General features: G+C 41.2%; 1 protein-coding gene across 7 annotated transcripts in view; it reads right to left on the minus strand.

Annotated features, from left to right (window-relative positions):
* MSI2 (musashi RNA binding protein 2) overlaps window positions 1-16,647 on the minus strand; it is an 894,813-nt gene that overhangs the window by 64,450 nt on the left and 813,716 nt on the right. For 6 of the 7 annotated variants that reach the window (XR_013223945.1, XM_077296832.1, XM_077296831.1 and 3 more), the window contains one exon: window positions 3,120-3,296. Coding sequence is in view for 6 of the 7 variants with exons in the window: in XM_077296832.1 (XP_077152947.1) it covers window positions 3,120-3,296 (177 nt within the window). In the remaining variant the exon portion in view is untranslated. Of the gene's footprint in view, window positions 1-3,119; window positions 3,297-16,647 lie in introns of those variants that run through there. The other variant, XM_077296833.1, reaches the window with a different exon arrangement.

Raw genomic sequence — 16,647 nt, forward strand, 5'->3', positions numbered from 1 at the left:
CTCCAAGTGATGCTACAGATCGCTTGGAAAACGCTAGCATTCTGCAAGCTTATTACGCTTGCAAAACGCTAGTGTTTAGCGGGAATACGCATGCCAATTCCGTATGCATATTTCCTGCGGCAGGGAGTTCGGAATTTCCGCGGCAATTCCGGAGGTGTGAACATAGCCTAAAAGCTATGTTTTTTGAGATTGGTGTTGGAGCTCAGTCCTCATGGACCCTTCTTCCACTGCCATTTGTAAAATGGCCCACAATATACAACTCAAAGCTCTCTCTCTCTCTATATATATACTGTATATGGTAATTCACATACAGACCTTAGTATACATTACCTGCCAGCAGTTGCTATAGTTACAATTTTCAGGCATCAAAAAATTACAATATAATTGGAAATGGTCATGTATGATGATATCTGGCTTGGTGGAAGTACCGTATTTTTCGCTTTGTAAGATGTACTTTCTTACCCCAAATTTGGGGGGGAATGGTGGTGCGTCTTACAATGCGGATATACCGCTTACCGGTACAGGCTGGGATGAGGGGGTGTCTGCTCCGCTGCCCAGGGTGTGCGCCGCTATGGGGGGGGGCTCTGTTGACATTTTACGAAAGGCCAGAGCCCCCCGGCAGTTTGTCTATGCTTTCATGTGTGGTGAACTTCAGGAAAATGGCCGCCAGTAGGCGGCGCATGCACAGATAGAGATCTCGGCACCAAGATCTCAGGAGATGAGATTTCAGCAGTGAGATCTCCACTGCACAGGAAAGCATGGATGAACAGCCGGGGGGCTCTGGCCTTTCACAAAATATCGGCAGAGCTCCCCTCACAGCACCGGAGATGCCAGCATCACCGAAGATACCCCCGCAACACATGACACCCCCTCATCCCAACCTGCGGCCCGCAGCAATGCTCCACTTCTGCCTCCTCCAGCAGCGACCCTGGGACCCCGTTTCACCGCAGCCACCACCCCCGGTAAGCAATAAGACGCATGGATTATAAGAAGCACCACCATTTTATTAAAAAAAACTTTTTTCCCTATTTTTCTCCTCAAAATTTGGGGTGCGTCTTATAATCCGGAGCGTCTTACAAAGCGAAAAATACGGTAAGTCCTGAGGTAGGATAAAATATACTGTACCAACTTGCCAATTGATAATACCATAAGGGGTATTACAGGGGTATTATACGAAAATGTTACCTACTATACAAACAGTGGGGGAAATAAGTATTTGATCCCTTGTTGATTTTGTAAGTTTGCCCACTGTCAAAGACAAACAGTCTATAATTTTAAGGGTAGGTTAATTTTAACATTGAGAGATAGAATATCAAAAAAGTAAAATCCAGAAAATCACATTCTATAGATTATACAAATATATTTACATTTTGCAGTGAGAAATAAGTATTTGATCCCTCTGGCAAAAGAGACTTAATAGTTGGTGGCAAAAGCCTTGTTGGCAAGCACAGCAGTCAGACTTTTTTTTGTAGTTGATGATGAGGTTTGCACACGTCAGGAGGAATTGTGGTCCTCTCCTCTTTCCAGATCATCTCTACATCATTAAGATTTTGAGGCGGTCACTTGGAAACTCGGAGCTTCGACTCCCTCCATAAGTTTTCTATGGGATTAAGGTCTGGAGACTGGCTAGGCCACTCTATGTTAATGTGCTTCTTTATGAGCCACTCCTTTGTTGCCTTGGCTTTATGTTTTGGGTCACTGTCTTACTGGAAGACCCAGCCACGACCCATTTTTAATTTCCTTACGGGGGGAAGGAAGTTGTCACTCAGGATTTTACGGTACATACTCTATCCATTCTCCCATTGATGCGGTGAAGTATTCCTGTGCCCTTAGCAGAGAAACACCCCCAAAACAATGTTTCCACCTCCATGCTTGACAGTGGGGAAGGTGTTCTTTGGGTCATAGGCAGCATTTCTCTTCCTCCAATCATGGCAAGTTAAGTTAATGCCTAAGACCTCAATTTTTTGTCTCATCTGACCACAGCACCTTCTCCCAATCACTCACAGAAACATACAGGTGTTCATTGGCAAACTTCAGATGGACCTGCACATGTGCCTTTTTGAGCAGGGGGACCTTGTGGGCACTGCAAGATTTTAAACCTTTACTGCGTAGTGATACCAATGGTTTTCTAATTGACTGTGGTCCCAGCTGCCTTGAGATCATTAACAAGTTTCCCCATGTACTTTTAGGCTGATCTCTCACCTTCCTCATGATCAAGGATATCTCACAAGGTGAGATTTTGCATGGTGCCCCAGGTCGATGTCGATTGACAGTCATTTTGTATTTCTTTCATTTTCTTACTATTGCACCAACAGTTGTCTTCTTCTCACCCAGCATCTTACCTATGGATTTGTAGCCCATTCCAGGTTTGTGCAGGTCTATGATCTTGTCTCTGACATCCTACGAAAGATCTTTGGTCTTACCCATGTTGTAGAGGTTAGAGTCTCACAGATTAATTGAATCTGTGGACAGGAGGCTTTTATAAAGGTGACTATGTAAGACAGCTGTCTTTAATGTAGGTAACGAGTTGATTAGGAGCATGTTACTGGTCTGTAGGAGCCAGAACTCTTAATGGTTGGTAGGGGATCAAATACTTAGTTCCAACTGCAAAATGCAAATAAATTTATATAATTTATACAATGTGATTTTATTGATTTTGTTTTTGATATTCTATCTCTCAATGTTACCTACCCTTAAAATTATAGACTGTTCATGTCTTTGTCAGAGGGCAAAGTTACAAAATCAGCAAGGGATCAAATGCGTATTTCCCCCACTGCATGTTTATTCATTCCAGCATTTGGGCCCTAAAAATGGAGTCCTGCAGTTAGTACAAGCTAAATGAATGAACACACATGGCTTTAGATATAAAATGTGATGATCTTAAGTCAAATTGACACCGATTTGCCAATGCACATATATATGGAGATGGGCTATATTACTTATTCATGCACAATTCTCACAATGCACCACATGACAGCAAGGATTGCATCAAAATTACATTAAGAGCAACAGAAACTTGGCATGCAACAGATGACTATGTACAATGTATATCTCAGTCTCAATTCCCAGTCTGATTTAGCTTTACCCATCACCCAAAAATATAGAAAGGTTGTACAAACCTTGGTTTTTAAACTGGTCCGGGCTGGGAAGGTGATGGAGAGGGGAGTTACTTGCTGAAGCAGCATGCTCACTGCGAAGCATCTGAGCCGCTCGAGGCCCCATGGAACCGTAATCTGCAAACGATAGTGTGGCCCGTTGGTCTCCAGGTGAGGTATAGAAACCGTAATCAGGGATTCCTAAAGACATATTGACTTTGTCACTGTGAGATCTTGACTGTAACTCAATGAATAAATACATAACAAGTAAAAATGGTAAACTACCAAACAAATAGGTCATCCATCCTTGCTATCCATTTCATAAATTGTTATAATCAGACAAAAAAACCCACAAATATATAAAACAGTCATCTTAAACACACTATGTGGTTAGGGTTAAACAAGCATATAATGCAAATCAAAATCAAGTTAACGGTGACAGTGTGATATAGATTAGCCCAAGTACAAACAGATGATCTTTATAGGAAACTCTCCGGTCACATCTGCAGCTTTTAACTTCAATATTACTGTAGTGAAAACATAACATTTTATAATACCCCAAACGCAAAAAATGGAAGAGGGAGAATCAGGCCTAATCTTAATAAATTAGCTTGGCTAACAATTGAAGGCACAGTGTCCCATCAATATCATTTGTAATCAATGTCTGAACAATCTCAATATCTCTGCTCTGTTAGTGCAAAAAAGTAAAAGAATCCCTGAGAATCACCTGTATTTCTTCAGTGATTCCAGACAAAGCACAGATTGATTATTGAAGTTAGAATTATAGACTATCACAATTCACTAAAGTAGTAACACACAGTTGTACCATTCATGCCTTTTATTGATGAAACATCCACATTAGGCAAGTTCTCGGTTCTCATACTTGGACCCAATGCAAAGATTGGCAGCGAGTCTCCCAACCCGAACTCGACACCCTTATATGCAGGGCTGTATTTAGGGTTTCTGCTGCCCTAGGCACTTTTAGTGCTGCCTCCCCCTTTGGTGAGTATGACACTATCGGCAGTGACTTTAGCAAGAATCGCTGATGTGAAAGTCGCCTTTTGCAGCAGATCCGTCAGTTTTTCTGCATGTGCCGCGTAACGGATCACTTACAGCAACACTGCGTTCGGCCTCATTCATTCCCTATGGAATTTGCGGCACTTGCCATGATCTGGCAAATGTGGTACCATACCTCCCAACTTTTGAAGGAGGGAAGGAGGTATAAAGTGTGCGCGTAGCGCGCCGCGGCAAATTTTAGGCCACACCTCTGACCACACCCATTTCACAACTAGTCACACCCATATCCACGTCCCAACCACAGCCATTTAGCACTGCTGATCACTGTTTTATATCCAATAATTATAAACGAAACAATATGGCCACAGTGCTCCATATTGTATAATGGCCACACATGATGCTCCATACTGTATAATGACCACACATGATGCTCCATACTGTATAATGGCCACAAATGATGCTCAATACTGTATAATGGCCACACGTGATGCTCCATACTGTATAATGGCCATTGGCCACACATGATGCTCCATACTGTATAACGGCCACACATGATGCTCCATACTGTATAATGACCACACATGATGCTCCATACTGTATAACGGCCACACATGATGCTCAATACTGTATAATGGCCACACATGATGCTCCATACTGTATAATGGCCACACATGATGCTCAATACTGTATAACGGCCACACATGATGCTCCATACTGTATTATGGCCACGCACAGTTCTCCATACTGTATAATGACCCCCCCTCCTGTATGCATGGCTCATATTCCCCCCTGTATGCATGGCTCATATTCCCCCCCCCGTATGCATGGCTCATATTCCCCCCCTGTATGCATGGCTCATACTCCCCCCCCCCCCTGTATGCATGGCTCATACTCCCCCCCCCCCCCTGCATGCATGGCTCATACTCCCCCCCCCCCCCCCCTGTATGCATGGCTCATATTCCACCTCCTCCCTGTATGCATGGCTCATCTCTCCATCCCCCTGTATGCATGGCTCGTCTCTCCACCCCCCCCTGTATGCATAGCTCATAATTCCCCCCTCCTGTATGTATGGCTGATGGCTCATATTCCCCCGTATGCATGGCTCATAATTCCCCCCCTGTATGTATGGCTGATGGCTCATATTCCCCTGTATGCATGGCTCATAATTTCCCCCCCCCCGTATGCATGGCTGATGGCTCATATTCCCCCGTATGCATGGCTCATAATTCCCCCGCCCTGTATGTATGGCTGATGGCTCACATTCCCCTGTATGCATGGCTCATAATTCCCCCCCCCCCGTATGCATGGCTGATGGCTCATAATTCCCCCCCGTATGCATGGCTGATGGCTCATAATTCCCCCCCCCCCCCTGTATGCATGGCTCATACTCCCCCCCCCTGTATGCATGGCTCATATTCACCCCCCCTGTATGCATGGCTCATATTCCACCTCCACCTGTATGCATGGCTCATCTCTCCACCCCCCCGTATGCATGGCTCATCTCTCCACCCCCCCTGTATGCATGGCTCATAATTCCCCCCCCCCTGCATGTATGGCTGATGGCTCATATTCCCCCGTATGCATGGCTCATAATTCCCCCCCCCTGTATGTATGGCTGATGGCTCATACTCCCCCATATGCATGGCTCATAATTCCCCCCCCCTTATGTATGGCTGATGGCTCATATTCCCCTGTATGCATGGCTCATAATTCCCCCCCTGTATGCATGGCTGATGGCTCATACTCCCCCGTATGCATGGCTCATAATTCCCCCCCCCTGTATGTATGGCTGATGGCTCATATTCCCCTGTATGCATGGCTCATAATTCCCCCCCCCCCCGTATGCATGGCTGATGGCTCATAATTCCCCCCCCTGTATGCATGGCTGATGGCTCATATTCCCCTGTATGCATGGCTCATAATTCCCCCCATATGCATGGCTGATGGCTCATACTCCCTGGTATGCATGGCTCATCTCTCCACCCCCTCCCCCGCTCCTTCTCCCATCTTGCATGGCTCGGGCGGCTTACCTTCCTCCTTCATCCCCCCGTCCCTCATACTCACCTGTCAGCTGTCCCACACACCGCGCGGCTGCGCCAACATCCTCCCTCTGGCTCTGTCCCGCCGCAGAGCCTTCTTCCTGAGTGAGCGGTCACATGGTACCGCTCATTAAAGGTCATGAATATGCGCATATTCATGACCTTAATGAGCGGTACCACGTGACCACTCATTCAGGACGCGCTACAGACGCTGAGACCAGGCATCGCTGGAGCAGGGTATCGTCTTCAAGGAGGGTGGGTGGTACTCGGAGGCGGGAGGGGGCGGGAGGTGGGTTTGGCGGGGCGGTCGGTCGCGTTTGTGACCCGGGACTAAAAAAAAAACAAAAAACCTTGCTCAGGTGCCACCCCCCGCAATGTCGCCACCCTAGGCACATGCCCTCGAGTGCCTAGTGGCAAATACGGCCCTGCTTAGATGTGTCTATGAGCCTGTTGATTTCAGGTATGTGAAACTGATCTTACAGGGAGAGAAAGGTTGGTGAACATTGTAGAACCTCTGTGCTAAAACTCATTCACACATCATTATTTTTGCATCAGTGTTTGAATGCCAAAGCCAAGAGTGGAAAGAGGGGAGGACACAAAGCGAAATAACGTCTTCTCCGGAGGAGAAATAGGTCTAGGTGAGAGGTGTAGAAATTGCTTATCTTTTGGGGTTCTTTAACCCACAACAGAGGAATGACAGGTTGTGCAATAACCTCAGGTCAGGAAATTCCGCCATATATAACTAGAAGTAGGATAGGAGTGGTAGCCTGTGCTGCTGTGCTAGATATAGGAAATCCAGAGGACATATTAAGGTGATACTGTAGACTCCTGATGAAGAAGTTGGTTCAACGTCGAAAACACATTGAGAATAAATTGCATGTTCTAATCACCTTACGAAATCTTCCAGATTTCCTGTATCTAGCACAGCAGCACAGATTACCACTCCTACTTCTAAAGCCAGGAGTGGAACTTACAGAGAAAAACTATAATTGAAAGATTAATACCTGTTCTCTGTTTTGGATACACTCCTGGTTTTGGCAAACAGATACTGCTGAAATACTGATGTGTGAATGAGACCTTAACATTTATAAGAGATAATTGGCCAAACTGTTCCAATTAACAAGATGAGATTGAAATGGTGGGTTTCCCTAGATATCATTAAAAAATGCACAAGAAGCCAAGTCAAGAAAGAATGCTTAGTGTGAATCATGCTCAGAGACAAACCATTTTCAGAAGAACTCAGAAAATGTGTTATATAGACAGCAATGATTTTTGCCTTTTCCAGCTTCATCTAAGGACCTAGGTGAATATAAGGCATCCTAGAAATACTGAATTTTTGAGGGAGAAATTTTCCAAAATTGTGACCCCTCATTATGCAAACATGTGGTGGAGGTAACAAGATGTTAGTAAATTCCATTAAGGGTTCACATACTATTCCTCCCAAAACCGTGGAGGTTTACTCACTCTGTTCAATAAAAGACATTAACAGTACAATTGTTTGTGTGTTACTACTTTAGTTAATTTGCATTTGTAAAGAATTGTGACTTGGATAAAAATCAGACCACATTTATTAATAATCAATGCACAAATATTCCGTAGGTACATTTTTCCAGCAATGATAAGAAATAAGATTCAACAAGCTTTCAGTTTGGAAAAAAAAAGTGTGGGCAAAAGGAATGACATAATATTTTGGTACTTGAAACTAATATTGACACATCTGTGTGATAAGGGGCATAGATGTGATTTTTAGATGTGTTTTGGATGAGTTAAGATTTGGATTAATTTTGGTTAGGTGGGGTTTACGAGGTAAGCATAAAAAAAACAAAAAGTAGAATTATCAAAAAGCATAATATTCTTGGTAGACAAGTTGACCACAACTCATATTCTAATATTTTAAGCTCATCACTTGGCAAGGCTGGCAAAACGTGCTTTTCATTTGGATAATGAAGGCATTTGTATTCCGATCACGTATGTGCAAGCGAGTGGAAAGTAAGACATCATATTAGGGAATTATATTAAATTAGACAAATAAAATTATGGAAATTAAATGCCTGTTTGAAAAAAAAAAAGGAATGCCTTCTAACATTAGGAAATACGTTAAACCACATCTCGAGATTTAAGGTTAAGCTCAAGAAACAAGTTAGGCCGCTGCCTCATCTCAAGATGTAAGACTTCAAGTCTCTAGTGTGAATTTAGGAGGTGTTCATCACACTATCTTTATGAACGGAAACCATATTACAGTGCCATATACAGCTCCTAAGAGACCCAACTGACTTCTAATGGTGTCTGGCTTCCATTGTAGTGTAAATTATTTTGGGGGTGAAGCCAAATAAATCTGACAGAAGTGCTAAAGGAACCTACAACAGATTTATCAACATAGCATTGATGTTTCTGCCCTAACTTTTAGAAAGGTTAAGAACCTTATGCCAGGAAACTGCTGATCTACATTAGGAACAATTGTCTGATATAATTTCTGGATAGGTAAGTAGAATATGTGGACACAATATTGATTGATTTTCCTTTTAGAAAGTACCATAAACGTTTGCTTCAACAAATTAGTACTAAGGTCTGAAATACTGAAAACAGCGCAAAAGTGCAGAGCCTTACTACAGTCAAAACACATACATATGTAGCAGAAGGTTTAGCATGGACGACAAATTTATTATCCACCTGGTATCTAAATATACACATTGTCAGGCTGGCCCAGTACAGTATCAGAGAGCCTAGGCTCTGACAATAATGAGTCTAAAGGTTCACCCAAATGAGTCTAAAGGTCCATTTGTGTCTGCCTTTGGTTTTTGAATTTCACTTCTGTCAACCCCTCATTATACCTTTAGAATAAAAACACATTATAAATATTGTATTTGTTTTTTTATGCCCGTTTGAATTATAGATAAAAAGCGTTGTCTAAAATTTATTGTACTTGTTATAGTAAAAAATAAATAAAAGTAAAATCCTTCTATATTATAACTATTACTGTAATTTTATATTCATGCACAAGCATTTTCTACTTAAGAAATTTCCAGAAATAAATTATTCTTGCAAAGACCTCTGCATACATTTTACAAATCAGGATATGAGTTTTATTCCTTCCAACAGTGCACATTCAAAACATTGTTTTCCTTTTCATTTAGCAAAGGGAAATTACTATTTACTGTGTACATTGCCAGGCAAACTGAAGAGCTGCAAGGAAATTTGTCCCAACACCTGTGCTCCTGCCGCCTCCACCCCCCACACAAGCATAATTGGCATATAACAAGCTCAGGCCAACAGATCTAAGGTTCGTGGAGGAGAGAAGCAACTGCCTCAAAAAAGTTCCATTTCCTTACATCAATACACATCAACCACTAAAGTCACCGGCCAGTCACCAGTGCAGATATGCGATTCTATTTTATTCTGCCTCTGTACAGCATGTTTCGACTCTCTCTCTAGCTTCTAATTAAAGGTCGAGAGATGCCATCTCCGGTGGTAAGCCGAGTGAAATAACACCATCACATAGGAAGAATGCACATGCTGGGAATCAAAAGGTGTGGGCAGATGGGGAGAAATTAGGAACTTCCAGCGAATATAACTTTCAGTCTCTATGTTCCTTTGATGACTTCAGCTTGAAATTGCTTCTAATTCAATTCAGGGCACACAGAAATCTTTTAAAAGTACGGAGCTTTCATTTTCACTGATTTGGCTCGGATTCTTCTCCATTGCCACAATATAGATACGATATCTCAAAACAAAATCTAATTGAGCAGTTTGCAACATCAGACTGAAGTATAAAATCTGGAAATGTGCATGAAAAGGTTCAGACAACATTTGCATATGTCTAATTAGATGACATTATGCATATGGGTAGCTAAAGGAACCTCTCATTGGGACCCAGTACAGATTGGAGAATCGATTCGCAAGACTCTGGTTTACCGGCCAGAACAGTAATCTGTGACCGCTGGACAGAAGGCTTGCAAATATCTTAAGTCCCAGTATTCTCAACCTTTCTTTTGATTAGCCAGGCTGGTGCAACATCAGCATTGTGGTGTGACAAGCACACAATGTTGCGCCAGCCTGGCTAATCAAAAGAAGAGCCGGGAATGCCAGGCCTCCCATCCAGTGGTCACAGATTACTGACCTGGCCGATAAACCAGAGTCCTTCAAATTGATTCAACAATTTTTAGAACAAAGATCTATAAGTTTAATATGACAAGTATCCATACTGCTTCATCAAACTGCCACACATCACTAAAGGGATAACTGACAACGAATTGCACAAAAATACAAAAAAAAGGCTATATCAAGAGCATGGGATTTTGAAAACGCTCACAAAAAAAAAAAACACTGAATGTGAACATGTGAAGGTGCCCTGAGCTGACAATCGTGTCAAGTGTGGTTATTCTTAATTCTGAAGTCATACCAGGGTTCAACTATATTAATGGAAGAGATTTCTGAAAAACAATCGTCATTGGTTTGTTAGATGGATTTACTAGAAAGGAAAATTATTACAGGAGGACCATAACCAGTATGTAAAGACACAAGATTGTTTCTTTAAGTTAATTTTTACTTAAAAATAGTTTCTTATTATCGAACAGAGGCTCAATGGTTAGCATTAGAGCCTTACAGCACTGAGGTCCTGGGTTTAAACCCCACAAAGGACAATATGTGCAAGGAGTTTGTATGTTCTCTCAGGGTACCCTGGTTTCCTCCCACACTCCAAAGACATACTGGTAGCATATTTAGATAGTGAGCCTCAATGGGAACAGTGATGATGATGTCTGTAAAGTGTTGTGGAAATTAATGGGGCTATATAATTAAAAGGAATTCAAGTTAATAGTAATATTTGATTTTGTGAGCAAGCACCAGTGATCTCAGGTAACATTGCACTGCCATTAGGAAATCATAATGTGACTTAAAAAAAAACATGTTGAAAGAAATCTATAAAGAAAGGTAACTTGTATGTAACAAACAGCAAAAGGAGATGATTTTCTTGATACATTTACATCTAGGCTAATTTACCAAGTTTGATAAACTGTAGCAGTAAAAGGACAAGATCATTCCAGCTGCTGGAATAGCCAGTGTTTTATGGTATTTACGTTTCATTATTTGTTCTGGGTCAAGTGGCCTCCAGCACCATAAAGGCAGTAAAATCCACTGTAGCATACAATCATTTGATGCTATATGATGTATGTCCGAGGAAGGTGCCTTGTAGCAGTGAAATGTTGATAAAAGAGCATTGCTATTGCAAAGTGCACTCTTCTATTGTAGGAAATTAGATATGACTAATACTGATCCACACTAAATATAATGTGTTATGTTGTCTAAAACCTAAAGGGTTTATGATGATTAGTGAACCAGAGTGACAAGCAATCTCTCCATGAGTTATGAAATGTAATCATGTCTAGCAAGCTGGAGACGTTGGCGCTTGATCCTGGTCCTTATGGCAGGAATACAGGCAACAAGAGAGACATTAGAAAGATTACTGTGTTGATAGCTGAAACAAATCATGATTTAAAAGTATCTAAAGCCATTTAGTACATAAATAAATATTAAATATTGCATGTCTACAACATGGCAACTGAAAAATAAATAAAATCCTAAATAGATAAGTCACTGTAGAGCAAAAGCCAAGATTCCAACCAATCATCCTTGTATTTAACCTGCCATCATTACAGAAAAGAGTACTTCCTTCAGGGTGAATGGACCATGGCAGCGGCCGTCTCCACTTATGTTACAAAGCGAATATAATAATTTATACCTTAAAAAGGTATTCTGGTCCCCCCCAAATCCATTGGATATGACATAAATGTCTATGATCTAAGTACTAGAGTAAAAAAAGATTGCAGGACCCTAGTCCAGTGGCCAAATCAATAGTCTGCAGGGAGAGAGCCCTGGTGACCTCTTACATGCCGACATCCCTGATGCTTCTTTTGATTAGTAGACCCTGTGCGACATTAAGCGCATCGCACCGCAATGATATTATTTCACTGGGCCCAATAACCAGAAAACATGCCATAGATGCATACAGGTAGGAGATTCACAAGGCTCTAATATACTGATGTGTCTGCTAGACAAATGCCCTGCAAATCTTTTTGCTTAATTCTACTGAATACCCTAAATTATGTGGTCACAAGTCCATGTTTAGCTTATGAAGGCTATATATAATTGTACAACATAGTTACAGAAAATAAATCAAGCTTAAATAGCAAAAATTGGAAATCAATCAATAATAAATTGTAGCCTAATTCACAAAAGTATACATGTAAAAGAATGTGGCTTTTTAATCATAGTGTTGATCGGAGATTTATAGACTGCATTAATAGTCAGCAAACCATCCACTGACTAGATTTCCTACACTGGCGTAAAATGTAATAACTTAAAAAAAAAAATTGAAATGTCTTCAATGAATGGATAACTAATAGTAAGCTGTAACATATTAAGAGCAACCTAAAGGGCCACCTATCTGCTACCATTGAGATTATTCACCATTTGTCATTAGTAACCCCTTTGACTAACCAATACAGACATACAAATTGGTGCAGTTATCTCAAAACTGAGCATACTCAAGTGATATACAGGAGCTAGTACGTATCCAGTTTTGGTATTGTTTTGGTAAGCATGTCACACCATGATGAATCTTTACAAAATGTTCTTAACCAATTGAGATTCAAAAAGAAAACAAAGTCCTTGCGTGTTCACCACCACCAAGATGTCTCTTGTTTGAGGAACAGTGGAGATACTATAAGTTCAAACCTCATCTGTGACCTAACTGAGGTGTTATCCTGGAAAACCCCTTCAGCAAAAAAAAATTAACTGCCAACATGTTCAACCCCTTTGAACACTGATGTACACTCATGCCACAAAAATCATTAACAATGGAATCAGAGCTGGATCAAGAGCAGGAGCTTGGCTATAACTAACACTGATGATCCTGCTGTGAAGACCTGTATCAGGGAAGCGAAAAACGTGCTTTAGTAGTGTAAAATACCAAAACAAATTACCGTACATGAATAAAGTTAACCGGCTATTTATACTTGCTCAATAAATTGATGTTTACTTTTTTAATATTACGGTAATTTAAATTGTCCTGCAAAAAGGAAGTAGAAGTAAATCTGTGTTGGTGAGAAAATCTTAAAAAAAAGTCACCTCCGTTGAATAAATAAAAAAATAAATAACCACTCCATCCTGAGGGTCTAAAATAGAACAGTCCAGCCATTAACATCAATATCAACAGGGTCAGCAATTGCTTGAGTAGAACAGACAGAAGTAAAATAAACAGCTTACAGTCATATACGAGGGGCGATCCAAAAGTAAGGATAATCAGTTATTTCGATTGCACACAGAAATTAAAATAAAATGTTTTCTTCTCTCTTAGGTACCCACTAGTCCAGGAAAAAAAATCACTTAAATAGACCACGATTCCCAGGAGCTACATTCATTTGAATATGAACTGCCGAGGAGTGAACATCAAAATGGAAAAAAACGAGCTCAGAGCTGTCATCAAATACCTCTGCTTGAAAAAAATTACTACCAAAGACATACACAGCGACTTGGTGGAAACATTGGGGGACTCTTCTCCTCCATATTCCACAGTTGCCCGCTGGGCCAAGGAATTTAAGCTGGGAAGAACATCGACGGAAGATGAACATCGTGTAGGACACCCATCCACGTCCCTCAATGAAGAAAACGTGAACAAAGTTGAAGAAGTTGTATTGGCAGATCGAAGAGTGACTATCAGGCATGTAGCTGAGGTCACAGGGATCTCATATGGCAGTATTCAAAGAATCCTTGCAAAAGAATTGCATATGAGAAAGGTCTCCGCGCGTTGGGTGCCAAAAATGTTAACCGACAAGCAAAAGAAGAAACGAGTTGACATTTCAATAGCAAATCTCGAAAAGTTCCATGCAGACAAGGAACATTTTTTGTCACGTTTTTTGACCATGGACGAGACCTGGATCCACCACTTTGATCCGAAACTAAACAACAATCGATGACATGGAAACGAGCCGACGAACTGACGCCGAAGAAATTCAAAGTGTCAAGCTCAGCAGGGAAGGTTATGGCATCCGTTTTTTGGGACGCTGAAGGAATTATTATGGTGGACTATTTGGAGAAGGGAGCCACTATTACGGGCTCCTATTACTCAGAACAAATAAGAAGATTGCGGGAGGCTATCAAGGGGAGAAGGCGTGGCAAACTGCGGGCTGGAGTGCTGTTTCACCAAGATAACGCGCCGGCTCACAAAGCTGCAGTTGCCATGGCTACCATTCAAGAAGCGGGCTTTGAACTGGTGGAACACCCCCCCTATTCGCCAGATCTAGCCCCCAGTGACTTCTTTCTCTTTCCTTGGCTCAAGGAACACCTCCGGGGCAAGAAATTTGACGACAATAGCGACGTGATAACCGCTGTTGGGGATTTTTTGGAGGGTCAAGATCAAGAATTTTTTTCGAAGGGAATTCTAAGTTTAGAAAAGAGATGGACTAAATGTATAGACTTGTTAGGAGACTATGTAGAAAATACATTTTTTTTTACTATATTCATTGTGTTTAGTATTGATTATCATTACTTTTGGATCGCCCCTCGTAGAGGAAATTTATCATCGTGCTTTACGTCAAAAAGTAGAATAATTTAATGCAAGGGGAATCTGCACAAACATTTTCTGACTCTTTTGCCATGGTGCCAGCTATTATGTGCCTTTCAATAAATTGGTGCACCTTAAGCCAGTGGACTTTTGGTTCAATACCGGTATGAAATGCTAGTATTAACCCATATTGCAACAAATATTCCACCCATAGTCTACAAATGTAAAATAACTTTGATAAATTGTTACCAATTAACCACACCTGTGACTGAACTTCTTCATTATGATATGAACTTTAGCCTATTTCACCGGTATTTCTCCAATATGGAAGCATATCCATTATACATTTTCTTATAAAGTCTAGTTATCATCAGGGAAGGTTAAAAGGGCAGATAAAGCAAAGTTACAGAAGACGTAATATCTTTCCTGAAATATCTATTTTTATTAAATACTTGCATTTGACAACAATTCTGGAACATTTTTTATTTTTTAGAATTCTATCTTTCTTCCCCATTATTCGGTTTCTCTTCCTATAAATGTATACAACTAGGCGTTAATATTTACCTTGTCAAAGGGGTGTGTCCCTACACAGACAGTAATGATTGGGCATTCTTACAATGTGTAGCGACACAGACAATTGGTAACACCTAGCTGTAAATTTGGTCATAACTTTCCTATAAAAAAAAACAATGGAATGACAATGTAAAACTCGCTTTGGAATTCATATTTCATCAGGAATACGATTATTTGCTAAAATAGACATGTCTGGAGTGCTGACCGGGTATCTTTAAGAAGGCCTAAAATAAGAAGGGCCATGCAGCTTGGCTCTTCAATAACAGATGCTAGGGTCAAAAATTTTACATTGGACGCTGGATCGTTTATTTTAGAAAATTACTGCAGAATTCTTTTTTATATGGCAAAAGGGAATAAGTGACATCTGTGCTGCATAGCCATGAGACAGGGAGTGCGATATAAGCATCATTTCATTCATGCAGTGCAAAAACTCCATCTGAAAGTATGAAAGGTGTCATCCTTCTTTCCTGGAAAGAAGAGCTCACAGGCCACAAGCAAAATGAAAAGAAATCAGTCTTAATGCGCTTTTCATTTCCAGCCTGCACTTCTGCCTGTAATGGAATAAGCTTTGTCTCAATCCAGCTGCACTTTTTTCCCTGAATGTTCAATATTTATTGCCTAATCACATTTACCATATCACAAGTTATTGGTGTCGCTTCAGCCCAAGGTTGGAGGGTAACTGTACCCTGGACACATTCACAAAATGAGGAGCTGCAATCAGACGGCAGGGCTCTTGTCGCAGCCTTTACAAAAGGATTTCCACTTGAGTGGCTCATCTTTAATCATTATAAAAGCACAGAGGTTTAATCCATTTTTGATGTAAGCGCTAATAGCTTTGTGTCCTTGAAGTTCAAAGTGGTCTTCGTGCATGTCGCTAATTAGCCAAGCAAAGCAGCCATCCAGCTCCCTCTCGTGTTTCTAATTAGATCCTCAGCAACAAACAAATGTCGACCTCACTGAAGCTTTCTTCCATTAGCTACTACGTCTGCAGAGGTGCAGTCATCGCTCCGGGTCTCCCTCGCTTCCTTTAATATTACATGTGGCATTTTGTGTCCCAGCTCCCTCAGTGGTATGGGTATTGTAAACTCAGACATCAATATCAACACACCGTCTACAGATCTCTCTCCTGACTCGGAGGTGAAATTTGAACAACCGGTTTATATTCTATAGGGAAAATACGAGGAAATAAGAATCAGCTTTCTGTCATATTGAGTGTTGTTGAACTTGTCGATGGAGCAGAAGGAAACGGAGATGAGTATTCAGCATATAAAATTACTTACAAAAGCACAAAGGGAATGGGAAACCAGTTACAAGGTTTTTCTCTACCTATGCTGCCCAGGCAGTCTGCAGACATGAAGTAGAC

The sequence above is a fragment of the Ranitomeya variabilis genome, chromosome 3 (genome assembly GCF_051348905.1).
Source record: "Ranitomeya variabilis isolate aRanVar5 chromosome 3, aRanVar5.hap1, whole genome shotgun sequence".
In the NCBI taxonomy this organism is placed as follows: Eukaryota; Metazoa; Chordata; class Amphibia; order Anura; family Dendrobatidae; genus Ranitomeya; species Ranitomeya variabilis.